The 26,307-nt window shown below is 45.5% G+C and overlaps 1 protein-coding gene across 5 annotated transcripts in view; it reads left to right on the top strand.

Moving 5' to 3' along the window:
- Positions 1 to 26,017, top strand: part of TRPM8 (transient receptor potential cation channel subfamily M member 8) — a 47,251-nt gene extending 21,234 nt beyond the window's left edge. The window contains exons 5-25 of one of the 5 annotated variants that reach the window (XM_053947903.1): positions 934 to 1,111; positions 1,439 to 1,611; positions 2,237 to 2,411; positions 3,349 to 3,416; positions 6,641 to 6,838; positions 7,632 to 7,734; positions 8,264 to 8,382; positions 9,039 to 9,329; positions 9,656 to 9,751; positions 10,334 to 10,463; positions 11,476 to 11,621; positions 12,106 to 12,218; positions 12,804 to 13,020; positions 15,473 to 15,564; positions 16,296 to 16,434; positions 17,183 to 17,354; positions 17,532 to 17,709; positions 20,075 to 20,265; positions 21,977 to 22,076; positions 23,251 to 23,284; positions 24,571 to 25,771. In XM_053947903.1, coding sequence (XP_053803878.1) covers positions 934 to 1,111; positions 1,439 to 1,611; positions 2,237 to 2,411; positions 3,349 to 3,416; positions 6,641 to 6,838; positions 7,632 to 7,734; positions 8,264 to 8,382; positions 9,039 to 9,329; positions 9,656 to 9,751; positions 10,334 to 10,463; positions 11,476 to 11,621; positions 12,106 to 12,218; positions 12,804 to 13,020; positions 15,473 to 15,564; positions 16,296 to 16,434; positions 17,183 to 17,354; positions 17,532 to 17,709; positions 20,075 to 20,265; positions 21,977 to 22,076; positions 23,251 to 23,284; positions 24,571 to 24,621 — 2,964 coding nt within the window. In that variant the 3' untranslated portion in view covers positions 24,622 to 25,771. Of the gene's footprint in view, positions 1 to 933; positions 1,112 to 1,438; positions 1,612 to 2,236; positions 2,412 to 3,348; positions 3,417 to 6,640; positions 6,839 to 7,631; positions 7,735 to 8,263; positions 8,383 to 9,038; positions 9,330 to 9,655; positions 9,752 to 10,333; positions 10,464 to 11,475; positions 11,622 to 12,105; positions 12,219 to 12,803; positions 13,021 to 15,472; positions 15,565 to 16,295; positions 16,435 to 17,182; positions 17,355 to 17,531; positions 17,710 to 20,074; positions 20,266 to 21,976; positions 22,077 to 23,250; positions 23,285 to 24,570; positions 25,772 to 25,987 lie in introns of those variants that run through there. The other 4 variants (XM_053947899.1, XM_053947900.1, XM_053947901.1 and 1 more) reach the window with 4 other exon arrangements.
- Positions 26,018 to 26,307: the final 290 nt, after the last annotated feature.

Genomic DNA, 26,307 nt, shown 5'->3' with positions numbered 1-26,307 from the left:
ACCCAAAGCTTCATGTGACTGAAGCTTCTTAGGGCAGAAGCTGTGGGAGTCCCTTAGCTCTCTGTGTAGCTGCTGGAGCCTGTGATGCCCTAAATGCTTTAACTCCTTCTGGGAACCTGTCTTGGAGCACATGAATATTTTTATTCAAGTTCAGTGTCTCTTAGGTGGGGACATTTCCTTCTCAAAGTAATACTTTCATTTTGCTCTCCTGCAAGTACTGGGCAATCAGTATGAAATCCTCTATGATTCAGGTCCAAGCTAGTCTTTCATCTCCTGATTTGGCTTGTGCAGCCATGAATGTCTTCCAAAAGTGATGAAACTGTGAAGGGGCTTTTGAATAGTAAAGCAAGACAAGGTCAGAGAAGCTTTTACATAAATGGAGACATGTTTAGTCCACCTGAAGCCAGATAATCTTTCTTACTTTTTGGCATCTTTGTAGTGTTCAAGCCTTACTACAAACTTGGCATATTTGTTTTGTCTCATACTTGAAGCACTGGAGTGGGTATGTGTTGTGATAGGGACACCACTCACATGGAGCCTCGAATTTATTTGAATAGTGAATCAAAATACAACTGTCATTATTATTAGTTCACTTGCAATAATGCTGCCTCTGATTCATAATCTAAGCTTTAAATAGCACTGTTGGAGTTAGTTGCTACAGTGGTGGTGTGTTCATCCTTGCAGAGTTCCTCTGAAGCCCAAGGTCACTGTTTTTGCCTTCTCTAGAGGAAGCTGGGTTGGGTGCCTGGTTGTAGGGGAAGGATAAAAGTGCTTCGGAGGAAGAAACAAGGATTTCATCATCACCTTGCCTTTCATCTCCTGGCTGTTGGAGCTAGGCTGTGCAGCAGAGAAGAAAATACAATTGCTGGGTTGTTCCCAGCCACCTCGGTTTATCTCCTGCTCTATTTGTTCTCCTATTTTCTCTCCCCCAAGTACATCCGCCTGTCGTGTGACACAGACTCAGAGACGCTCTATGATCTCATGACGCAGCACTGGCACCTGAAAACCCCAAACCTCGTCATCTCCGTCACCGGCGGCGCCAAGAACTTCGCACTCAAGCCCCGCATGCGCAAGATATTCAGCAGGCTGATCTACATCGCCCAATCCAAGGGTAAACACCTCCTTCTGTGCCTCTGGTAACCTCATTGCTGCACAACAGGGGTGCAGAGGCAGCAGCTCAAAGGGTCTGTGGGGGAGCAGAGTGTTCGTTTTGCTGCTGCACATGGGACTCGTGTGGCATAAATGGTTTGGAAGTAACAGGAGTGGGATTTAGTCAGGGGTGCCTGTGATAACATAAGGTGAGTTGTGTAGCATCTCTTTTGTGCTTAATTGAAGAGCCAACCCCCAAGGTATCAAAAGGGGTTTGGGTTATGTCTGTAATGCTGTGGGAGGGTGGGTGTTTGGCTGTGTTCCCCCAGGTGACTGGGTGTTATTCCAGGAGCCTGGATTTTCACCGGGGGAACGCACTACGGGCTGATGAAGTACATTGGGGAGGTGGTCAGAGACAACACCATCAGCCGCAGCTCTGAGGAGAACGTGGTGGCCATTGGCATCGCGGCCTGGGGCATGATCTCCAACCGGGAAACCCTCATCCGCACGGCCGACAGCGACGTAAGGAACACGGGCTCGTGGAGTCATTGATGAGCTTAAAGTTAAGGCTGGACAAACTGAGGCTTCTGAGATCACATCGAGTCCAGCTGTCAGCCCAGTGCGACCGCCACACTCACAGTTAAACCACGTCCTCAAGTGCTGCGCGGATGGGTTGGTGGGGAAAGAAAGAGGAGGCTCGGCCTCAAAACGTCGGGCGCTCTTCCCAGAACAGGAGGAAAGTGAAATGTTCTCATGCCCGAGTCAGTCCCAGGTCACATCAGGCCTGGTGAGGAGGATTGCAGCTGTGCCAGATTTTGGCATGTCTGTGTGGGAGTTCAGCTGCTCTAACTCCATGTCTGGCATTGCTTTAGGGAATAACTACTTGCACGGTTATTCTAGCTCTGAATTCCCCATGCACTCTCCCACAGTAGGGGTTCCCATGAGCTAAGGCACACAGTACCTGCTGCTGCTGCTCAGGATTTTCATTGACACTGCCATCCTACCTGTCAGATGCACTGGGCTAGCCCCCTTTGTCTCTTGTCCACCAAACATGATAGAACACGTCTAAAAAATTGTCCCACCACATAAATAAGGTGGGGGTGTCCTTGTCCTTGAATTCTGTGTCAAATGCTGTGCATGCCCCTAGGGGAGCTACTTGGCCCACTACATCATGGATGACCTGAAGAGAGACCCCCTGTACTGCCTGGATAACAACCACACCCATCTCCTGCTGGTTGATAACGGCACCCACGGGCACCCCACCACAGAGGCCAAAGTGCGGACGCAGCTGGAGAAGTACATTTCAGAGCGGGTTATCCCAGGTATCCTCCTCCTCCTGGCTCTGCATGCTTTGGGGCTGATCCACAGTGATTTTTCTTGAAATGAGAAAGTAGTGGCAGCATCCTGTGGCTGCTGAGCTGTGTGTGAACTGCAATGCATCTGGAGCACTTTCAGGAGCAACCTGCCCTTTCTGGAGCAACACCTTCCCTCATCTTCCTTTCTCTATGTACTTTGTGCCACAGCAAATGCTTCATTTCAGCCACACAGCCCTTCCCTCCCTTCCTCTTAGAAGCTGACCCCTCTATATCCCTCCTACCTGTCACTGAATTCCAGGTAGATGGAGCACAATTACACAGGCTTTTCCCAAAATATTTATTTATGAGGGTGATTGAGCTGCCTGCAACCCACTGCTAAGTCATTGCCCCCTTCTTTACCAAAACAAAAAAAAAAAACCAAAAAAACCTCAAAGGCCTTAGGAGGAAATTCTTAAAAAGCTTTTGGGCATGTTGTTGTTTGGATTTGGTTGTTTTGGTTTTTTTTTTTTTTTGTTTGGACTGTCTCTCAAGCACTAGCTCCTAGAGTTACAGAATTCTTACCTTTCTTTTATAATTGGAAATGTGAACTCAGGTTCTGTGTCTTGAGCTTGTGATAAGAACCTTTCATTAAGACTCAAAATAAATAGTCAAAGGAGCAGATAAATACAATAAAATTCCATTTTAAGGACTTCAGAGATAGCAAAAATTAGGATTTCTAGAAGGGAAAAGCTGTTGGAGAAGGGTGTCTGAAGTTAGCTATATGGAAGGTTAGGCAAAACTGAGTTTTTGTTAAAAACATCTGTTAGTAACTGGCAAAATCATCAGCAAACTAGTATTTACAAGAATGGCTTGGAAATTCTTTCATTGTACTCAGGAAAAATAAGTTGTTCAAACTGCATTAATTGATCTTTTTCCTTCTTTTTTCTTTTGGCATATTTCACAGAATCTAATTATGGTGGGAAGATCCCAATTGTGTGTTTTGCCCAAGGTGGTGGGAAGGAGACTTTGAAAGTAAGTTAATTTCTTTTATTTATTTCCAGGAATCACAGTAGGGGCATTGCTCTAATATTGAAGACTAATTGCTCCAAAAGAAACGTGATGAAGTAGACACTGCTGTTATTTACAGAAGCTTGCCTTGCACTTACTACAGAAGGACCTTGTTTGCAATTTAAGCTTTTGAACTTTGTTTCTATTAAAATTTCTGTGCAAAGTTTCTGCCAGGAAAAGTATTGGCTGGGATAGTTCAGTTGTCTCGCTTCTTCCACACCACAGAATGTGAAGGGACATTAAAGACCACCCAGTTCCACCCCCTGCCAGGGGCAGGGACACCTTCCACTATCCCAGATTGCTCCAAACCCTGTCCAGCCCAGCCTTGGACACTTCCAGGGATCCAGGGGCAGCCACAGCTTCTGTGGGCACCCTGTGCCAGGGCCTGCCCACCCTCACAGTCAATCATTTCCTCCTAATGTAAATATAAATTTCTTCCCTTGTAGTTTAAAACCATTAAAACTCCTTGTCCCATCACTATCTGCCCATGCAGATAGTGTTTCTCTCCCTGTTTCTTATAAGCCCCTTTTAGTACTGAAAGGCCACATTTGAAAACCAGTTTGGATCTAGACCTGGTTTAAATTTTGGCAGCTGAGCAGGGCAGGAGGGGTCTGCTGACTCTGACCCTTCTAAGCCTATGTGGGGAAGGACCAGGCATCATCTTCAAACAGATGAGAGGGTGAAGAACAAAGAAGTTTCTTGAAACAGGATGTCTGAGGGAGAGGGGGAAACGGAGATGGCTTCTAAATCTCTCTCAGGGTTAAAAACCAGGGTTCTTACTTGCTCATTCACCGTGCCAGAGTAAGGATGAGTGGCCTGAGGGAGCAAAGGGACCTGACCCAGGTTTTCAAAGTGAGGGGATGTGGAGTCAGGCTGTGTGGGAAGGGAACTGTAACAGTGAGGACAAGCTCTGACCAACTTCAGGAAGAGCTGGTTTAGCCTGTACAAAGAGCTGGGAAAGGGGCTGGATTGTGCAAGAGAGTAATATGCAGCAAAAATAAAATTGAAGCAGCATTGTATTTATGATTTTTTGTTTTTTGTAGATGTTATCTTGATGCTTCTGCTCTCACTAGAGCTGTGCTGTTACTGTTGAGGTTGATCAAACTACTTGGCTTGTCAGGAGGATAAACAATGTGATTTCAGAGCATGATCTCTGCTTCCACTTCATTGCTGGTGTTAATCAATTGGTCTGAATCAGTGTGTGAAATTCCAGATTGTTATCCCAGCCTCCATGTATGTTTCGTGGGAGTTTGGTTCCATTCACGTGATCAATTTTATCTTTGCCCAATTGTAGATGACTGCAGAGGCAGTGTTAACCAGAGGTCCTGAGATGATATGAGGCATCCAGTCAGGTTTTAGAGGAAAGCTGTGCTCAAAGGGTTGTGTTGAATATGTCCATTTCCTTTTAGCTCCAAATTGCTGATGTTTGAGAAAGGATTTGGCCATCACTGAAGGAGCTGACTGACTGCCAGGTGCTGTAGCTGTGCAGACTTAAAATTTCACATTTTTTGGAGAGAGCTCAGACCCACTGTTAAGCAGTGATACATAACACAGACTTAGTAGCTGCCTCACCAGAATGAGTTAAAGCCTTGTTAAATCAAGTGCATAATTCCTGGCAAGAGTTTCCTCTGGAAGTACCTGGATGATGGTTCAGTTCAGGGTTCATGCCACTCTCTTGGCTGCTTCATAGACTCATGATAACATTGAAGTTGGAAAAAACCTCTAAGATCCCGTGGTCAATCTATCACCATTACCATGTTCACCACCAAACCGCGTCCTCTAGTGCTACATCCACACGTTTTTTGGACACTGCAGGGATGGTGACTTCCTTAAGCAGCCTGTCCCAGTCCTTGCCAACCCTTTCAGTGAAGAATTTTTTGTGATATCCAACCTAAACCTCTCCTGGTGCAACTTGAGGCTGGTTTATGTCATGCTGAGTTTTTATTTCTCAGTGTTGGAAGTGCACTGAGATATTCTGAGGTGAAGCCTTTTTTAAAGGAGTAAACTGAGTCTCTGACCAGCCCAAATGACTCAGCAGAGTCCATGCTGTGGATGTCTGTCCTTGCCATGCCTTGGTCCTAGCAGTGCTGGCCAGGAAAGGCTCCCTCTTTTCTCAGCTTCTCTGACTGGTGCATGACAACAAGAATCAGCATTAGTGAGGGAGAAGTAAAACTGTTCCAAGCTTCTGTTTTAAGTTTCCCTGTGATGTAAAACATGCACTTTAGCTGAACCCTTTTTTAGAAAACCACTTTCATCTAGCTGATAAGAAAAGCCTCCTTGCCTTTGTCAGAGACCTGCTCTCCAGCTGACAGGAGGAATGTGTGCATGGTTTTGATGACTGAGTTGATTTTTTTTTTTTCCCTCAAGAAACTCTCTTAACTAATAGATGTTCTGTCTTTCCTGTGTTTGATGATAACTTGCATCAACTCCCTTTGTACATTTGCTGGCAGCCAGCTTATGCTGTGACTCTGCTCTCAGTGTAGTGGTGCAAATGAAACCAGCGTCTCCTATGGTCTTTGCACCAGGAGGGTTAATGGTCCATCCAGCATAAATCAGCAGATTTTTGTCTTGCTATTAATCCACGTGCAATATTGCTGTGTGAGAAATCATGTAAGTGGCTACTTGGAGACTGCCAGTAACATTAGAGTTTGATGTTCTTGTGATGCTACGGAAATGATCTCTCTGTAAAACACTGCTGCTTCTGCCCCCAGCAAATAAATCCAGAGCCCTGGGTCTCAGCTGAGCAATGCTGTGCCATAAACCAGCAGTGACTGTAGCTGGGCAGCACTGTTGTGTGACCTGAATGCCATTTCCACTTGGCAGTTGTCCTGATCTGCTGATCCACTCTAAAACTGAGCAGCCTGGCCTAGTGGAAGGTGTCCCTGCCCATGGCAGGGAGTGGAACAAGATGTGCTTTGAGGTCCCTCCCAACACAAGTTGTTCTGTGATTCTATGGAAATTTGGCAGATGGTGATTTCTGACCCTCAGTCTCTCTGGGGTTCTTCACAGCCCTCTCTCATTAGATGGATGATGCTTTAAAGAGTTGTCACTGGTAATGCATCAGTGGATAATAGTAAAAATACTGCTGTGGACTGTGGGTTTCTGTTGTTCTCTAGGTTTCCTTACTCGATAGCAGACTCTAGTGACAACCATGCTTCAAGTGCTCTCCTCTCTCTGTGTCTCCTTAGTCCATCAACGTGGCCATCAAGAGCAAGATTCCCTGTGTGGTGGTGGAAGGCTCTGGGCGCATTGCTGACGTCATTGCCAGCCTGGTGGAGGCTGAAGGCACTCTTGCTTCCTCCTGTGTCAAGGAGAGCTTGCTCAGGTTCCTGCCTCGCACCATTTCCAGGCTCTCAGAAGAGGAGACTGAGAGCTGGATCAAGTGGGTGAGTGTGGGGTGCTGAGGGAGCAGCTGGTGGCTTCCAAGTCAGGGGTGTTGCTGTCTGGTGATACCTGTGGGGTGTGCAGGGCTCCTTGCCTTGTTACATCTGTGCAGATTTAAAAAAGGAAAATTCTGACTCCACAGGGGTTGGAACAAAAGCCTTGGGGGGGGGGGGCTGCAATCAAGTCAGCAGATGTCTGCTCACAGGAAAGTCAAGAAGGTTCCAGAAGGATCTCTTCCCTGTGCAGTGTGGAGCTGCTGAAGGCAGTGTTCCCTGTCTGGCCACACTCCTCACAGCTTCTGCTGGGCTGCTTTGGAGTGTACCTCCTCCTGCATCAGAAATGGCCAAGATTATTTGTCTTCTATGTGCTAAAATGAAATTGAATTTACAAAGCTTTATTATGAGAAAAATTACCTGGTTTTGACAAAGCACAAAGAGATAGAGACTGTTCTCTAACAAACTGCTTGACATAAGCTGAAACTTGTGCTGTCACAATCTTTTCTACTTTAAGAATCACTTCTAATTACTGAGATTATAATCTTCTTGTTAAAGATGATCTGAATAGGGGAATCTCAGTTATTTGCTGTATGTTCAGAGGATAATTAATGTTGTCCTTTGGTGGCTTTAAAATCAAGCTCATTATCTACTTCTGTTTGGGTTTGTTTAAATTTGTTAAAACCCAGGACTGATGAGAAGCAGCTTTGCTATGATGTGGTGTCAAATTTCTTTTTAATAGGAGATCTGCTACTAAACAGCCTTGATAGCTTTGAAACACAACTTTTCTATTTTTTTTTAGATCAAAGAAGTCCTTGAGAGCCCTCATTTACTGACAGTGATCAAAATAGAAGAAGCTGGAGATGAAATTGTGAGCAATGCCATTTCCTTTGCCCTATACAAAGGCAAGTAATTGTTTTTCTGAGTTTGTTTGGGGATTTAAAAATAAATGGAAAAAGGATGGCTATTTATTCTCTAGAACAGGTTTCCTTAGAGCAGTGCCATCTCTCTAGAGCTAAGCTACTGCCACAGTGTGGACCCTGCCTTCTTCTGAAGGGGTGTGGGCAGGCCACAGCAGCAGTATGGGATCTCTCAGTGTGGAAAAGATCCAAACCAGGTAATTGGGAAGGCAATTTGGAGAGCCCTAGGAATGCTGGTAGGAATCCTGCAGAATCTCTCCTCTGTAGAGGCTGCAGGACTCTGAGGAGCCTGAAGGAAGCATTGTGCTCACCTTGGTTATGAGGTGCTCCTGGCAGCTCCTTTGTGGCCTGTCTTGGACCATAAATACATCCCTGAGCCTCCAGCATCCTCCAGCTGGGAAGATGTGCGTGGATGTGGGGAAAGCCACGTGGAAGGAGTCTTGTCCTGGTAGTGTGAGAAGCAGAGATGATAAATATGCCTGCTCTTGACCCAGAGGTTGTTCCTGCTCTGCAGCGTTCAGCACCAACGAGCATGACAGGGATAACTGGAACGGGCAGCTGAAGCTGCTGCTGGAGTGGAACCAGCTGGACCTGGCCAGCGATGAGATCTTCACCAACGACCGAAACTGGGAGGTACAGCCACTTCTGAGTGAGTGCAGGGGGGACACATCCCAGCAGGAGCCACTGTCTCAGCACCTCAGCCTCTTAGTGTCTATTGCTCCTGCACTGACACTTTCTGTTCAGCCTGGAGGAAGAGGTCAGGCCTCCTTGGGAGCTGCTGCTTCCTCACAGGGTCAGCTCCCATCTCTGCTGGGACAGGGACAGGACCCCAGGGAGCAGCTGGAGCTGTGTCACAGGAGGGTCAGGCTGGATATTCTTCCCCCAGAGGGTGCTGGGCACTGCCCAGGCTCCCCAGGGAATGGGCACAGCCCCAAGGCTGCCAGAGCCCAAGGAGCATTTGAACAATGCTCTCAGGGATGCACAGGCTGGGATTGTTGGGGTGTCTGTGCAGGGCCAGGGGTGTCAGACTTGATCCTTGCGGGTCCTTTCCAACTCAGGATATTCCATAAAACCATTGTCCATCATTCCATGATGACTCATTGTATGATCAGTGGTTGCAAAGGTGATCTGCCCATGCCAGAAATGTTCTGGGCCATCCAGCCAGGGCAACTGTGTACAGAAAAAAACCTGATTCTGATGAAAACGTGACAGTGACCATGTGTCAGGCCTTAGATAAGGTGTACATGTCTCATGTGATCCCTAACATTTGCTTTTCCACTTCTTCCTAGTCTGCTGACCTGCAGGATGTGATGTTCACAGCCCTGGTGAAAGACAGGCCCAAATTTGTCAGGCTCTTCCTGGAGAACGGCTTGAATCTGCGGAAGTTCCTCACCACTGAGGTCCTGAGGGAGCTGTACACCAACAACTTCAGCAGCCTGGTGTTCAAGAACCTGCAGATTGCCAAGAACTCCTACAATGATGCCCTCCTCACCTTCGTGTGGAAGATGGTGGAGGATTTCCGGAGAGGTTTCAAAAGATACTACAAAAACAGCAAGGATGAGATGGAGATACAGCTCTCAGTGAGTGATGGGCAGTTTGATCCTGCTGTGAGTGAGGTTATCTGGGCTGCAGAGGTTAAAGCAGGAAGTGCCTTTTGCACAAATATTCTTTAGTACCAGCTTCAGAAAAAACAGGGAGGCTGATTCTTCCTTGTCAAATACAAGACTTTAATAGAAATAGCAAACGTAACTTAACTCACAGTAGTGTGTGACAACTGGCAGAGAGCTGAGAGAAGGGATTGGTGAGGTGGCTGTGAAACAAAGAAAATACAAAAACAGAGTCCAGGATTTGTTCCAGCTGAAAACATTTGGTGATCTTAGGTCTGAGTTCTTGATCTCTCTTTCAGGAGGAGTGTCCTATCACAAGGCACCCATTGCAAGCTCTGTTTATTTGGTCAGTTCTTCAGAACAAGAAGGAGTTGTCCAAAGTAATTTGGGAGCAAGTAAGTGGAGTTCTCCTTTATTTCTCTTTGCAGGCTGTGCAGTGGGGTTCTGTGCCTTTGGTTTATTGGCCTTTGAAAGCTCCACATCCAGCTTCAAACACAACACCACAAGAGATAATTGCTAGATAACTCTCAGTAGGTTTTATATTGCCCATTTTGTGTCTGGATGTGGACTTTATCCTTTCATTTCCTAAGGCTGTGTGTGAGGCAGCAGGCTATATCCATTGTATGTTGTCATCTGTGCCTAAGCTGGGATGCCGAGTTCCCACCCCTTCCACAGCATGGATGGATTCTGATTCCAGATGTTTGATGGAAATCCAATTTCTGACTTGGATTAGACATTAATTTAATGATTGTAGAATCAAATAGATCATTCTGGACTGGGAACTGTGAAGTTGCAAAATGGAGGATAACTTTTAAAGGATTCCACCTGGTATAGTGGAAGCTGTCCTTGCCTTTGGCAGGGAGTTGGGATGAGATGATCTTTAAGGTCCTTTCCAACTCATATCATTGTGATTTCAGGATTCTATGATCATGTTCCCTTCTCAGAGGGATTTGCATGACTTCACTCTCTCTCCACAGACCAGAGGCTGCACTTTGGCAGCCCTGGGGGCCAGTAAGCTCCTGAAAAGCATGGCCAAGGTGAAGAATGATATAAATGCTGCTGGTGAGTCCGAGGAGCTCGCTAATGAGTATGAGACAAGAGCAGTAGGTAAGTGGCTGCTCTGTGACTCCTTTAGAAATTTAGTGGGAAGGGTCAGAGACCAGGGAATCAAAAACTAGATATCCAGCATTAAATACATTTTTCTTTTATGTCAACATGTGATTTTACTGCTTGGAAATTCCTTCCATACCATTTGTTCCCAGTAGAAATTTTGTGTCCTGTGGGAAAAGCTTGGCTTCAAAAGGTGGTGGGTGTTGTGAAGTGGGTTTTTTTTTTTTTGGGTGGAGAATTTCTTTCATGGGGAAGAAAAGCTACTTAGCTCTACTGGCAAGGCTGAAGAATGGTGCCCACAAACAGGAAGGAGAATATGGAAAAGGGTAAACTTTCCTAATGAGTACTGGTAGTATTCAGGTTGGGAAAAACCACCCTTCAGGGAGTACTTTTGGGGAATGAGAGCAAGTTGCAGGTAAAAAGTAGATTGATGATTCTGTGACTTTATAAGGACCAGCTCAAGGCCATGCTGGAAATACCTTATTTGTTTCCAGAGAGTATCTCTTATTCTACAAAGCAAAAGCTGCTTAAATAGACTTTTTTAAAGGTATCTACATCCCTGAGGCTAGATGATTGAGCAAGACACTAAGGAGTGAACAGTGCGTTTCCCAGTGAAAAAGCATCAGATTCTTTCTCAACCCTGCTGTTAATTTTGGACTGACTGTAATTCATTAGATCAATGCCAAGAATTTAAGAGGATGAAGCAAGTAGATTTACTGAGTCATTTAAGGAGAAATTCACATTTTTACTCAAATTTTTAGTTCAGAACTAAGTGCTCTGTGTGATTTAGTGTTACAGTTTTCCATCCAGACACAAATTCTGTATCAAAAGTTGAAGATGTGCAAGTGGGGTTGTAAAGGGATGCACAGTCGTTCTGCAGTGCTGAAAATGTGAAAAGGGTTCTTGTCTACATGCTTTGATATTACAAATACTACACTAAAGATACTTGCACCCAAGTTGGTGGGAAATTGAAGTTGGAGCTCAATGTGGAGCTGCTTCTTTCTACCAGAGCTGTTCACCGAGTGCTACAGCAACGATGAAGAACTGGCTGAGCAGCTGCTGACTTACTCCTGTGAAGCCTGGGGAGGGAGCAACTGTCTGGAATTAGCAGTGGAAGCCAGAGACCAGCAGTTTATTGCCCAGCCAGGTGTGCAGGTAATGGCAGTGAAGGAAAGGTGTACAGGTCACTGTAGCTCTTGTGCTCTGACAGGGGGAGTTGGCTCCTCTACCCACAAATGTAAATCAGGAGGAAGAAATCTTGACTGGGGGCTATAAATCATAATGAACTGGATAATAAAGACTGCCTGAAGTGGTTTCTGCTTTGCACAGTGTGGATGTAATGCCCAGCATGGATGAGCATTGCATATAATGCAGTGGTTTATAAGTATTTTATCAATGGGGTCAAGGCCTGCTAAGCCTCATTTTTAACTCCTCATCACACAGATGGAGCATGGCTGCCCCAAGGAGCTGTCACTGATGCAGAAACCTTTCTGTTTTGTTGCAAAAGAAATCCCTAGTATTTTGATTGAAATCTCAAAGTTTGGGGTTTATTTTTACTAAATCAAATGTTCTAAAATAGCATTCCTAGGTTATTTTGTTGCTGTTGGAACAAATAAAGGTGTTTCCTTCTTCCCTGCAGAATTTCCTTTCCAAGCAGTGGTATGGAGAGATTTCAAGAGACACTAAGAACTGGAAGATTATACTGTGCCTGTTCTTTTTCCCTTTAATAGGCTGTGGTTTCATCTCATTCAGGTATTGACTTCTCATTAGTGGGAACATTTTTCAGAGGCAAAGCAAGTTAATTAATTGTAGAATATTATGGCAAGTTGGCTGGAGATCATCCAGTCTAACCCTGTGCTCAGACAGGGTCAGCTGGAGCAGGTTGCCCAGGACTGTGTCCAGTTTTGGATATCTCCAATGGTGGAGACTCCACAGCTACTCGGGAGAAGCCGTTCTAGTGTTCAGTCAGTCTTAGATAAAGGTATTCAAAAGCCAGATGAGCTTTTGACAGTTTGGGTTTCACTCTGATCTTGGATTTAAGACCACAGAATCACAGGATGGTTTGGGTTGGAAGGGACCTTAAAGCTAATCTTATTCCAGCCTCTGCCATGAGCAGGGATACCTTCCACTATCCCAGGTGTCTCCAAGCCCCATCCAAGCTGGAAGTTTACCAGTGTACTGGAGTACCTGAGGGCAGTGGATGCAGGATGTCTTTACCTCTGAAGTAACATCCTGAGCTAGATTTTGCACCCTTTGCTCTTTCGCCTTTAAGAACACAGATGTTTCTAGGCATTAAAAGCTATGCTTAGAGACCTTTTCCCTCTTTTAATTCCTCAGGAAAAAGCCTGTGGAGAAGAGTAAGAAACTCTTCTTATATTATGTGTCTTTCTTCACCTCCCCTTTTGTGGTCTTCTCCTGGAACGTCATCTTCTACATTGCTTTCCTGTTGCTCTTCGCCTACGTGTTGCTTATGGATTTCCAGAAGGAACCCACGGCCCTGGAGATCATCCTTTACGTGCTGGTCTTCATTCTGCTTTGTGATGAAGTGAGACAAGTAGGCAGCGCTTGCAACCCCAGAAAGTTTAGTGTTAGAGCCACAGCCTTGTGCTTTTCCCCCCTCCCAGGCAGTGCAGGTGCTCAGGGGAGCCACTTCCTAGCAGAGCTGCTCAGGCAGCTCAGGGCCCAGGGAAGGATTTTTTCCTCTGGTGTTGAATTCCTGCACTGCAGTGCAGTGTCTGTGCACCAAGAGGATAAGCTGCTGCCAGTGCAGGTGGTTCCCAGGAATGCTTGGCTTGCCAAGGTAGTTGGTAATAAAGGTTTAGATTTAGCACATTTATCTTGGTGCAAAGCTTTAGATTAAGTCATTCCTGCCTCTCTTCTCTACATTCCACCCCCTTTATTTTATAGTTTACCAGTAAGCTACATACCTTTATGCATTTTTATTTAGCTTTTACTCATCTGTACAGTTTCTGCTGGTTCAGTGTAGACTCAGGGACCAGCTGTGATGTGGGAACAGCATGTGGGACTGCCTTTATAGCCAGCCACTTAGCTGGTATCTTCTCCTCGCTTCACATGCAATCTGGTGGGTTTTGGGCAAGCTGGTCTCTGCCAGTCTATGGTCAGAGCAGTGGGAGGATGCTGGGGGAGTCAAAAAGCAGTGGGTGTGTGGGTTTGGTGCTGCTTTCTGACTCTGCTGTAAAGCCTGAGTTGCGTCACGAGTGTTTGTGGGTGATCTGCTGGATCATCCCACCCTGCAATAACGTTTTTTTACTTGAGCTCAGATGACATTTCTGATGCTGCTGTTACTGTGGTCTTTTCCCTTTTTAATAGTCAAGGTAGAGCCCTGTTTATGGCAACTTTACTTGCTAAGAAAATGGGGGAAAAGTAAAAGACTCTTTTGCCATGAAAACACTAATGGAGTGTTTGTTTCTGCTGATTTAGGTTCTGGTGTCTCTGGACCTGTCCTTGCACATCCTGTGTGTACCCAGCAAAAGTCCTGGGGAAAAACTTAGGGATAGAAAGCTTATTTTCCTAACAATGTCCCTTTTTCTTACTGCCCTGAGCAGGTAGAACTGCTGCAATTCCCTTTAGTAACTGGTAGCCAGACTGTACCAATCTGGCAGTGGAGGCAGCTAAATTGGAAGATTGAAAGCTATCTGCAGCCAGTGTTCTGGCTGCAAAGCCATTTTCCTGAGGAGGAGAAATTGAGCAGAAAGCAGAGCAGTGTCCCAGTCCTCTAAACCTCTTGGGGAAATTCCTCCCTGGCTTCCTCTGAGACAGACCATGTGTGCATCGGTCTAACTCTGCATCAAAATTGTGTCTGTGTCCTTTGTATTTAAAGAAAAAAAAGAGAGGGGTATCTCAGATTTTGTTTTCACATCCAAGGCAAAGTAAGAGCAGCTTGCCTGGGGTCCCACTGTAGCTGCTGCAGTTGGATAACCAGTTCTGGGGAGAAATCAGCCCTTGGTCTGGAACAGTCTCCGAAGTGTAAGCCACTGACTCAGCCCCACTTTCACTTCTGGTGGTCCCAGGGATTTGTAAGTAGCTGGAGCTGCTCCTAGTCCCGTTTAGAGCCATGGGGAAATCGGAGAGGCCTTTTCCCTGCTGTCTCCTTAGCCACATGGAGGTAGCCTCCAGCCAGGTGAGTGGGTGGACTGGTGGGGTGTGAAGGAAAGCCCTGTTTTCTCCAGTGGAGAAGGAATCTGGACAGAACCTCCGTGCACTTTACCTCTCAGCAGTAGGAACTGCTTGGAATTTGGAGAGCTGCACCTCAGTCCCAGATGTTTTGTTTGATTTAAGGAGCTGCTGGGCAGAGACAGCACCTAGGAGAAAGCTCCCTTGGATTTCTGTTTGTTTCCCATAGAAGTAATAAGGACAGAATTGCCTTCCTTGGATATGCCAGTTAGAGATTCACTAACCAGTACTCTCCAAAACGTTGATTTCAATGAAAATTGAAATTCAAAAGACTTATAATTGGGGATGCAGTTTATTTCTCCAGGCCTGGCAGAGGTTTGTCCTGATGAAGCTTCTTGTCCTTATGAGTCACCTCTGAATTGATTCCAGAAGTTAGTTCTTGTACAGACTTGGGATCCAGGCTGCTGTGCTAGTCAGTCTGGGAATGAGCAGGGATTCTCACTAGACTTGCAATTCAGAAATAGAGAGCTCTGTAATTAAAAGAATAAATTAAATGTGCATGTTGCATCCAAAGCATGTGCATGTAGCTGGGGACAGATCAGTGAATAAGCTCTGTGAAGGGAGAGAAGCCAGGATGCATCAGCTACCCTTAAACTGTTACCCCCTCCCCCTGCAGTGCTTCCTGGGTCACACCAAGACCCAAAAAAACAGGTTGCCAGTAATTTGTGGCATTGCTGGATACATGAAACCCCTCTTTCTGGGGAAATTGAAAGCCATCTGAACTCTGATGTTACCTACTGTATGACAAAAAGTTCATTGGACAAAGAAACTGTGCTGTGTGGGGGTTACTTTCTGTTCTTTTTCCTTCCCAGTGGTACATGAACGGCAGCAAGTATTTCTCAGACCTGTGGAATGTTATGGATACCCTTGCAATCTTCTACTTCATAGCAGGAATTGTGTTCAGGTGAGTAATGCCTTCTCTTGTGTCCATGTTACAGCTTTGCTTCCCTTCCTTAGTGGGTTTTGCCTGCAATCTGTAATGAAATTTTGGGGAGCAATCTGTTCATGGAATTCCCATTGTGAAGGCCCCAAATACTGACAAGTGTTGACTTAAAAAAAAAAAAAAAATCTTTAGGATTTTCTGTGGCTTCTGTTACTGGCTATTTAATATGACCACCTGGGCCTTGTGTTACATTTAAGAGGACTGTGCAGCAGCCTAATATATATATATATATATAAATAATGTCATTATCTCCCAGAAGCTGTTCTACACGACGGGATGAGTTAAAAACCATGGCAAAGAAATGATGGAAACATTTTCCAAAGTAATTGTTCAGTCAGCTGTAACTTAGTCCTTGTTGCCTCAGGGCAGTGCAGCAGTTGTTGCACTGTGGTGGTTTCAGAGGGTTGTGGGAGTAGCTCCAGGTACAAATTTCCTTGCTGTTAATAGCTTTAAGGGTAAGAGAAAAAACGAGCAGGGATGATGCGCGTCAGGAAGAAAGGGTGTAAACAGAGTGTGCATTAACCATCTCTGTCACCTGTCATTAGATGGGGGAGGCCATGGGGCCCTGGATAGCTGTGCTCTGCTTTCCAATTACCTCCCACTCTCCATTTCAATGTTTCAGTGTGTTTTTACCTGATTTCTGCATAATTCACCCAAGGCTTCTCTTTGTTTTCTTCTGCTGTCTCCATCAGGCTTCACTCTGATGAAAGCTCTTGGTATTCCGGGAGAGTAATTTTCTGTTTGGACTACATAGTTTTTACCCTGAGGCTCATCCATATTTTCACAGTTAGCAGGAATCTAGGACCCAAAATTATTATGCTGCAGAGGATGGTAAGATTCTGGCAGCTATTCAAAAGTCTGAATAAATGATGTGACACCTCTTTTTTTCCCTTCCCTCTTAAAAGTGAAATCACCATGTTCTAATGATGGCAGCAAAAATCTGCTAAACAGGATGAATTAAGATTTAAATGGGACCTAATTAAGAGTAGGGCATTTTTCTCTGTCAAGAGAAAGAATAAGGACCAGGCTGAAGAACAGAAGAGGAAATTTGCTTCCTGGTAGCTTTTGTCTTCCATACATCAAACATTCCAGTGGTATTTCTGTTGCTCCCATGAGTATTCCCCAGACAAGACAGTGATGATAGAGGGTACAGGAGGAGGATTTTGGTCCTCCACTGCATCTATCACGCAAGTTCCCGAGGAAGAGGGTGGTGAGGATCCTCTCATACAGTGCTAGAAATTCATGAAACCATTGGCCAGAGAGTCTGGGCTGTAAATGCTGGTTGGAAGCCACCCAGAGTGGCATTTCCAGAAGCTTTCATCTCACAGGGGTAAGGTGAGCCACAGTCCTTTTTACCTGGTTCTGGCTTTTGTGGAGCCTGTCTGATGCCAGGGGGATGTCCTGTATTCCAAAACATGTCTCGCTTTTGTGGTTGCATGAGTATTTTTGAAGTTCTCTGAATGGGAGCGGTCAGTTATTACCATGTGTGTTGGTGAAATTAGGAGCAAAAAGCCATCCCTGTGTGGCTTGCAGCAGACCTGCAGGGGGGCACTGATTGATGCCTGTTGTCCCTTTTCAGATGATAGATGTCTTCTTCTTCCTCTTCCTCTTTGCTGTGTGGATGGTGGCCTTCGGTGTAGCCAGGCAAGGCATCCTGAGGAAGAACGAGCACCGCTGGGAGTGGATCTTCCGCTCGGTCATCTACGAGCCCTACCTGGCCATGTTTGGCCAGTACCCTGATGATATTGATGGTATTTATCTTCTGGGGGTCTCTCCTGGGTGGGTCGAAGGCTCTGTCCTTCTAAAGGTTGTCCAGCCCTGTGCTGGCCCCTTGCCTCCAAATCGAACGGGGAGCAGGAATGGAGGGTTGAGGGCAGGACCAGCAGAACGAGGAGCTCACTGTTTGCTCTCCCCTCTCTCTCTCTGAGGTACCACCTACAACTTCGACCACTGCACTTTTTCTGGGAATGAGTCCAAGCCCTTGTGCGTGGAGCTGGATGCCAACAACCAGCCCCGCTTCCCGGAGTGGATCACCATTCCCCTTGTGTGCATTTACATGCTCTCCACCAACATCCTCCTGGTCAACCTGCTCGTGGCCATGTTCGGGTGCGTAACGAAGGAGCCGTGGCTTCCTGGTCGTCCCTGCACTGACATATCCCTGGGGAAGGGACTGGAGTGCTGGAAAACAGCAGGAAGCCAACCCTTGCCTCTGCATCTGCCACAGCAGCCTGGGGGAAGCTGGTGCAGTGTCCTGGGGAGGGATTGCTGCCTGTCCTTTGCCTCCATCTCTAAGCATCCTCTGCACTGTGGCTGTGGTGTGAACCCCCGTGAGTCACGCAGGGGGTGATACTGGTCAGCAGGGCCTTACCAAGTGTGAGCTGCTGCCCAAGTGACCTTGCTAGAGTGAGTAAATGAATTATTGTCACTCTTCAGGACACTATGGTTTTATTAACCTGAGCTGCTGTGTGGTGAGGATGAGTCTGGTACTTGCTTTGATGGACCTGCCATTTATTGTTCTGACTTAGACCACAGGTAATGGGCCACATCCCCTTGGGACATGCAAAAGGACTTTGTCTTGAGAAGTGCCATCACCTCTAGACCAGCAAGGGCAGGGAACATCTTCCTCAGCTTCTCCCAGAAATCTTTGTTGCATCCTCTGCAAGCTGTGACACGGAGTTGATTTAGTCATGGGAAGTTCCTCATATCAGACTTTGGGGGTTTGCTGCATTTGTGTCTCACTTGGGAATGCAACTGGATTGGTGCTGTGGCTCTGTTCCCATTCCCAGCCCTGCTCCTTTTCTGCATTACACTCACAACATAACAAGAGTACTCAAAACCTCTGATCACCCTTTATTGAGGACCACAAGGTTTATTTGTGTGATTTGATGGTACCTTGTCAGGAAGTTGCTTTGGCAACAGGAGTATTGACAGGACTCCTGGTGCTGCTCAAGAGCATCTCTCAGCTGAATGACACTGCCAATGTTTCCTGGCCTGAGGTGAGATATTTGAGAGTGATAAGTTGAGAATGCCTCAGGTTTAGGTTCTGCTCTGACCCTTTCTCCCCAGGCTGACCTAGAATCTAAAGAAAGTCAGAAATATTATTTTTGGCAAGGCAGCCAGGATAGGTAAAGCATATCTATGCCTGGGGAGAGACAAGCATGCTCATACTCCCTAGAAAGGGTACAAGTACCTCTCAAGAATGAAGGAAAGTATATAGCAGTAAGCCAGCTCTACCCTAAAAACCTTTAATATTTGCTAGAACACTCACTTTAACAGCACCTGATGGCAAATGCTCTAGTTTATGCTGTTATGCCAGTAAAAAACCCTCTAGTTTTTGCCAGTTGTATCTATCTTTTAAAGAAAAAGAATCTCCACCAGGTGAAGGTTTGCATATATCTCACATAAAGGTGCATTAGGCTCTCAGCAGAGGCATTTTGGGAGCATCCATCTGCCACTTAATGTCACACTGAAAGGTCAGGCAGCCTTGGGAGCTGCTTGCACCTGTGGTTGTTGCTTTGCTGGGTCCATACAGTGCCTTGAGCTGTGGGTTTGATCTGTGCCTGCAGTGTCCTTAATACCTCTACTATAAATCTCAGGAGCTTTTAAATTTGTTGTAAGTTTTAGGTTTGGGTTTTTTCCTAAGAAAGGAGTTATGTGCTCAATTAATAAGACACAGTATCTTGTGAAGAAGCATCCTGTTGTCATGTGTCTAGGCTAGAAGAAGACTTGTTAGAGCTGAGGTAGTTAAAGTACATGGAGTATTTTCTTCCTATTCAGATTTTTTTCCTGCTTATTTGTAACTTCAAGGGTTTTTTTTTTTCCCTACTGTTTTAGTTCCACCCATTTGCAAACTACTCTCTAAGGAGGAGAACAAACTAAATAACCTCCTAGTCAATAAAAATTACTACCTTGATGCCCCTAACATCAGAAGGACATGGAGCTGCTGGAATGAGTCCAGAACAGATTCTCAGAGGGAATGGAGCCAGGCTGGGAGGGCTGAGGCTGCTCACCTGGAGAGAAAAAGGCTCCGGGGAGAGCTCAGAGCCCCTTGCAGGGCCTAAAGGGGCTCCATGAGAGCTGGAGAGGGACTGGGGACAAGGGATGGAGGGACAGGACAAAGGGAATGGCTTCCAATTGATGGATTGGACATTGGGAAGGAATTGTTCCCTGTGAGGGTGCTGAGGCCCTGGCACAGGGTGCCCAGAAAAGTCGTGGCTGCCCCTGGATCCCTGGAAGTGTCCAAGGCCAGGTTGGATGGAGCTTGGAACAAGCTGGGATGATAGAAGGTGTCCCTGTCCATGGCAGGGGGTGGAACGGGGTGAGCTGTAAGGTCACTCCCAAGCCAAACCACTCTGGGATTCTGTGACTATAAAACCGTGCCCTGGTGCAGTAGAGGAATGCTCTCTTCTTGGCTCTGATGCAGCTCTTTGGTGAACAACTCATCCTGGGTGTGTTCTCTCTTTCCCATCAGTTACACTGTTGGATCAGTGCAAGAGAACAATGACCAGGTGTGGAAGTTCCAGCGTTTTTTCCTGGTGCAGGAATACTGCAGTCGCCTGACCATCCCCTTCCCCTTTGTCATCTTTGCCTACATATTCATGGTGCTGAGGAAATGCTTCAAGTGCTGCTGTAACAAAGAAAGCAAAGAGCCAATCATTTGTTGTGAGTTGGATTTTTCCTTGTTGCCCAAAAGTCATCTCTGCAGCAGGTGCATTGCAGTTCCTCCATGGCATCCTGTGCTTATTCCGGGCATTTTGTGCTGTGCTGGGAAATTTCCAAGGGCCATGTAGACCTCTGTCATGCAAATCCACTGTGCTGCTGGAAATCTCTTCAGTAAGATTCAAGTTTTCAAGTGAGATTTATCCAGACCTCTCTTGTCCAAGCCATTTTTATGTAGAATTGCCTTGTATGTGTAAATCATTAAGACTTCAGGTTAATTAGAGCTGCTCATGCTGTTTCCCAGCTTTGCAAGGTTGTGGGTTTGGCTTTTTTGTAATTCATTCTTCTTGCTAGGGAGTGACTGAAAGAGAACAAACAGTTTCCATGTAGCCAAATGAGCAAACCACCTCAAAAATGTGGCAAGTCAGTTCTCAAGCTATTTCTCCTTTAATTTCTCTGTCAGAGGACACAGATATGAATTGTTTTAACAAGCTTTTCCCCCCCACCTCTCCAGCAAGTAGAGTGTTTTCTCAGCTGAGAGAGCATAAGTTGAGTTAATTGACAGGCTTTTTCCCATCCATCAGTAACCAGCCTGTTGCCCTGCAGCAGAAGCTGGATTTGTTACCAGTTTAGGAGGAAGAGCCTGCTTTGGGGTATAAAATTGTTTAGCATTAATTAATTTTGGCTGTCTAAATTGCTGTGTGGATTCCTTGCTGGGGAAACTGTTGGATGGCAGAAATTCCTGCTCAAATGATGCACAGTTGATGTTGCAGCTCTGAAAGAATGGGAGAGTTCATTAGAGCCAGAAAACGATTGTGGTTTTGCTGATGATAGGAACTGAGAACTGCATGGAGGAAGCACATTGATGTATTGACTGTTGTAAAATCCTGCCTTCCCCTTTAACTCCTACGGAAATGGTTGGGATTTGGGTGCTTAAATGCTTGCTGGAATGTGGGGGGAACAGCTGAGGGGTGTCTGAGGTCAGAGGAGAACTGGGTGGAAGAAAGGGACTTCAGCCATTCACCAGCCCTGGGCTTCTTTTGTCTCAGTTGATTTTATTTCTTTTTTTAAACCCCTGTGGTTTATGCTATCCTTTTGGAACATGACAAAATCCTCAAGTATTACTCTGGAGGACTATGATGCCTCCAAGCGGGCTCCTCAGTATCAACTCTTGAATTTACAGCACCACCACAAAATGCTTCTTAGAGAAGACAATTCTTCATCATTCTGGAGTGTTTCAGTTCAATGAAAAATCATACATCATGGTTCCTGGAAGTGTTACTCTTAATGATCCAGTATGGGATAATGTAGAAACAAATGGAAAGCTCAAACCCAGATGGGAACTTGCTAGAATATCCTGTACCTGTTGAAGCAGAGGCACCTATGTTAACCAAGAGTCAAAAAAAGTCCAGGAAGACTTTTGGAGCTTGTAAGGTTGTGGGGTGGTTTTGTGCTTGTTTGTTTGGTGGTTTTTGGGTTTTATGTTTGCTCCTATTTTGTGTTTTTAAGTGACTCTGGTTGCCAGGAGCATTCAGCGAAAGGCGTTAGTGTCACATCTGTGAGAGCAGAGTCACGGGTGGGCAATGGGGCTGCGAGTGCTCAGGATGTGGGGAAGGGAATCATTAACCTCTCAATGCACACACTGAGCCAGCCTTTTTGCACTTTGGCTTTGGAAAGACAAATCATGTATTTTTTCTTCAAATACATTTCCCAGGCTCAAGAAATGAGGACAATGAAATCCTGGCATGGGAAGCTGTCATGAAGGAGAATTACCTCGTCAAAATCAATACAAAAGCAAATGATTCGTCAGAAGAGTAAGCCTGCCTATCTTTGTCTTCATTCTCTTAATTTTCTCTTGAACATTTCTAGTGAAGGCAAGTTTTCAGCAGCTCTAAGTGTTTACAAACTAATGAGTAAGTAAATAAACTCAGCATTAATGTGCTTTTTATTTCCAAAGTGAATTGGTGCTTTTTTGTCTGCTGAAGAGAAGAAAATGTCTTCCATGGTGTTCTGAGATCTCATCATGGGAAGCAGTGCCACAGCTGACTCTTGCTGTAGCATTAGTTTAGGTTGGATATTAGGAAAAAGTTCTTTACGGAAAGGGTTGTCCAGCCCTGGAACAGACTGCCCAAGGCAGTGGTGGCACCCCCATCTCAGGGTGGGGATTTAAAAGCTGTGTGGATGTGGCACTTGAGGACATGAATTAGTGGTGGAATTGGTTCCAACCCAAATAATTCTATGATTTTACATTTAGCAGAGAATGTTTACCATTAGACCTGGAATCTCAGACATTCCCACAGCAGTAATCCAGATGGAGATGTGTAGTTAGCAGCATGAGTAGGGAAGACCTCTGAGGAGGAGAAGATGGTCTTTAGAATCATGGTATTTGAAACTTTGGAGACTTAGACTTGGATGTTTCTTTGATTGCCAGCTCATGGAAACATTATCTTTGGGATCTGTTTCACTGTTTTCAGACTAATAGTATAATAGAAAAAAAAAAAAAAAAACAGAAAGAAAGCAAGAAAACAGAACACTGCTAGAGAACAAAATCTGCTCTGTATGATTGCTTAACTTTGCTAACTTGTGTCAGCTTGAGTATTTCCCTTAATCAGAGAGAGCTGATAGGAATGGACAAGAAAAACCAGACCCTTCCATATCTGTGGGCATGAACATTGCTGTCCACAAATAAGTGTTTAGGTTAAGACTACCCAGAGACAAGCAGCGTTGGATAAGAAGTCAAAGAAATACCAAAAACATCTCCTTGGTACTGGAAGCAAAAGTGTCTTGAGAAGGAAAATGGAATAGCATTCTACTAATAGTAATTTGCATGTTAGTTCATTTACTTGTACTAAAAACGATGCCAGTCACGTGCAGCCCTGCCTCCCTGGGAGGATGGAGCACTGGGGGGAGTTGGGGTGTGGTAATTAGCCAAGTTTTCCTGGGTATCCAGACTGATCCCATTGCTCCGTGTTCTCCTTCTGCTTCTAGGATGGTGCATCGATTTAGACAACTGGATGCAAAGGTACTTCTGACCCAGATTGCTCTGGGGAATGTGATTCTCTGTGGTAAAGCAGGGGGTGTGCCATGGCAAGGAAAATGAGCCTCCCAGAGCCGTGTGCAGTCTTTGTCACTGTCACCAGGACCCCATTTTAAGTGGCCTTTTTTGCCGTGCTCTTTTGATTCCATACATAGGAGTGTGTAGGGTGTGTAGTGATTAGGAGAAGAGGGAATGGTTTTGAACTTAGAGCAGGATTAGATGGGATAATGGGATGAAATTCTTGGCTGTGAGAGTGGGGAGGCCCTGGCACAGGGTGCCCAGAGAAGCTGTGACTGCCCCTGGATCCCTGGAAGTGTCCAAAGCCAGGCTGGATGGGGTTGGAGCAGCCTGTGTACCTGCCCACAGCAGGGGTGGAACACAATGAGCTGTAAGGTCCCTTCCAAGCCACAAGAGCTTCATATTGCGCAGGAAAATGAAACAAAGACACTTGCTTAGCACTGGAGGAGTGTTTCTCAGTATTCCTTGTGGGATGGAATAAAATAGAAGTAATTTCCATCTTAAACTGCAACATTCAGCTGTCTTAACAGGTCCATGAAACACCAGTGGGAAGAAGGGGTGTCACATACTTTTCATGTCCCCATCCCAAAGGTGTCTGTCAAGTTTAGCTTCTGGTGCTGTTGGCATGGGGTAATTAAGCAATATAAAGCTACCAATCTACCAGAGAGCACATGATGAGAATTGCCATACAAATAATCTTTTTATGACTGTGATGTTGAAATGGGTATGTGTGTCCACAATGGGTATTTTCTGAGGCTTGACTATCTTTTTGGCCTCTGAAGCGGGGAGTGGCTTTGGTATGAAGCACAGACTTTTTGAGAAACTCACAGGTGAAAAGACCCACATATACTTCAGAGTATTTTTGTTTTTTGGTTGCTGTCAAATAATTTAGATTGCAAAATAATAGGTTGCTTCCCAGACTGAAAGGGAAGTGGTGAATGAGTCTGTGGCTAGTGATGCTTCTCTTGAAACTGAAAGGAGATCTGCTAACCTTAATTCTCTCCTGAAAAGAAATACCCATCTCTTGCTCCTCTGTTCTGCTAACTGCTGGTTAACTCACTGAAATACAGAGGCATCGGGGCTCGCTGTATTAATTGCCCTGATGAACACTGTCATTGGGAGTGTCCTCTCGGGCACTCTTGCATTTGGTGTAATACTTGAAGAGGCAATTACTTGTTACCTTCATTACTCATTAGCATTGCTTTCCTTCAGCTAGATGGACTTTACAAAAATAACCTCTTTTTTTTTTTAAGCTCTCTGATTTGAAAGGCCTTCTGAAAGAGATTTCCAGTAAAATTAAATGAGTGCAGCTGAAATTCAAGAGCAGCTACTGGAGCAGGGTAAGCCCTCTTTAAATCCATTCTCTGCCTTGAAAAAGTTACCAGCATTTGTGGTGTTAAATTGGTGTGTCTTTGAAAGAAGAGCTAGTATTAATTGCTGATGGTTGTATTCATATTGTCTGATACTGGGGAAGAAAGGAGACCCGAATTGTCTTCCTCATTTGTGTTTTTCTTTCTGAAAAATACAGGTTTCCATCTGGGCTTTCTATCAGGTTTCGGCACTGTTTAAAACACTTTGTTTTGCTCGCTTGCCTCTGAATAACTGTGACTAACCCAAGGTTATTTTAGTTGTCTTTGTGTTGGAGGGCCTCTAGAAAATGAGGAGCTGCTGTGCTGGATCCTTTACCCTTGGTACCTTCTAACTCTGAAGAGCAGGCAACCCAAATAGAAAAGACACAAGTGAGGGCAGGAGTAAGGTTTATTTTTCCACTATCAAAGTGGGGCATTAGGCTGGACCGCTGTAGCCTTCTTGTACAATAAGCTGCAGTGTGAGGAGTTGACCCAAAGTCTCAGGTGCAGCTGAGTGTCTGGTCATCAGCCTTGTGTCCTTTTGCCTCCAGTTTCAAGAAAGAATTGGCTTGGATCCCACAGAGGGATGTGAAAGTCAGACAGAATACTGATGGATGCAGAGAACGCTGCCATCTTTAGAGACAGCAGGTTAAGAAGTGTAACTGTTGAATGGGATAATCTGGAACAACTTGATCAGCCTGGATATTACGGCCTGGCTCCTTCTTCCACAGAGTGGTTTTGTCCAAGAGAACTTAAACCTGTGCCAAACATTCCCCAGTCAGCTCACTGTTTTCCTGGGAGAACTGAATATTCACTTGACCTAAGTTCCATGTAGTCATGAATGACTTGCAACCACCTAATAAAATCTACAGAGATCACCAGTTCCTGGGCTGGTTCTAGGATGTGCTGGACTCCCAAGTTGCCTAAAAACAAGGCTGTAGAATAGTGGAACTCTGGAGGCCATTTAGTCCAGTGCTGCTCAAACAGTGCCAGCACAGATCAAAGGGAGCTGCAGTGTGGCTGGCAAACAGGTTGTAATTAGATACAGTGGGGCAGCCTGGGACAAGGGACAGCAGTTCATGATGGAGCTTGTGGAAAGGCACCTCTCATGATAGATGATAGTGCCATCAGAAGAATCCTAGAATCCCAGAATGGTTTGGGTTGGAAGGGACTTTAAAGCTCATCCAGTTCTACCCTCTGCTATGTCCACCCTCCCCTGGACAAGGCATCCAGTCATGTGAGCTGATGTTGAGAGGATGAAAGCAAAGCCTTGAGGTGGGCTGGGAGCTCTACTCTCCAACTCTTTCTGTTGCTCACACAGGTACCAGTTCATGAAGAAAAATTGCTCAGAGCTGGCAGTAACCCCCAAGCAGATGGTAACGGAGGCATCAGAGTATCAATGTCTCGGCAGGAGTCAGCAGGATTTTCTTGCTATTTTTATTTTTGTTGATCAAACAGCCCTTTCTGCTTGTTGCAAGGTTGTGGTGAAACGGGAGATGATTGCTTATCTCCTGACATGATTCCTGCATTCCCCAAACTCTTCTCATCTGCCCTTATGTCCACTGGCAGCAATTAGTCCTTGTAAGCTGCTGTTGCAAAACACTCCTATTTCCAAGAGTTCTGCTGCTGTTGCCAAAATCC

This window comes from Vidua chalybeata, chromosome 7 (genome assembly GCF_026979565.1).
Source record: "Vidua chalybeata isolate OUT-0048 chromosome 7, bVidCha1 merged haplotype, whole genome shotgun sequence".
In the NCBI taxonomy this organism is placed as follows: domain Eukaryota; kingdom Metazoa; phylum Chordata; class Aves; order Passeriformes; family Viduidae; genus Vidua; species Vidua chalybeata.
The sequence above is the reverse complement of the archived record's forward strand: the minus strand, read 5'-3'. Positions and strand labels throughout refer to the sequence as shown.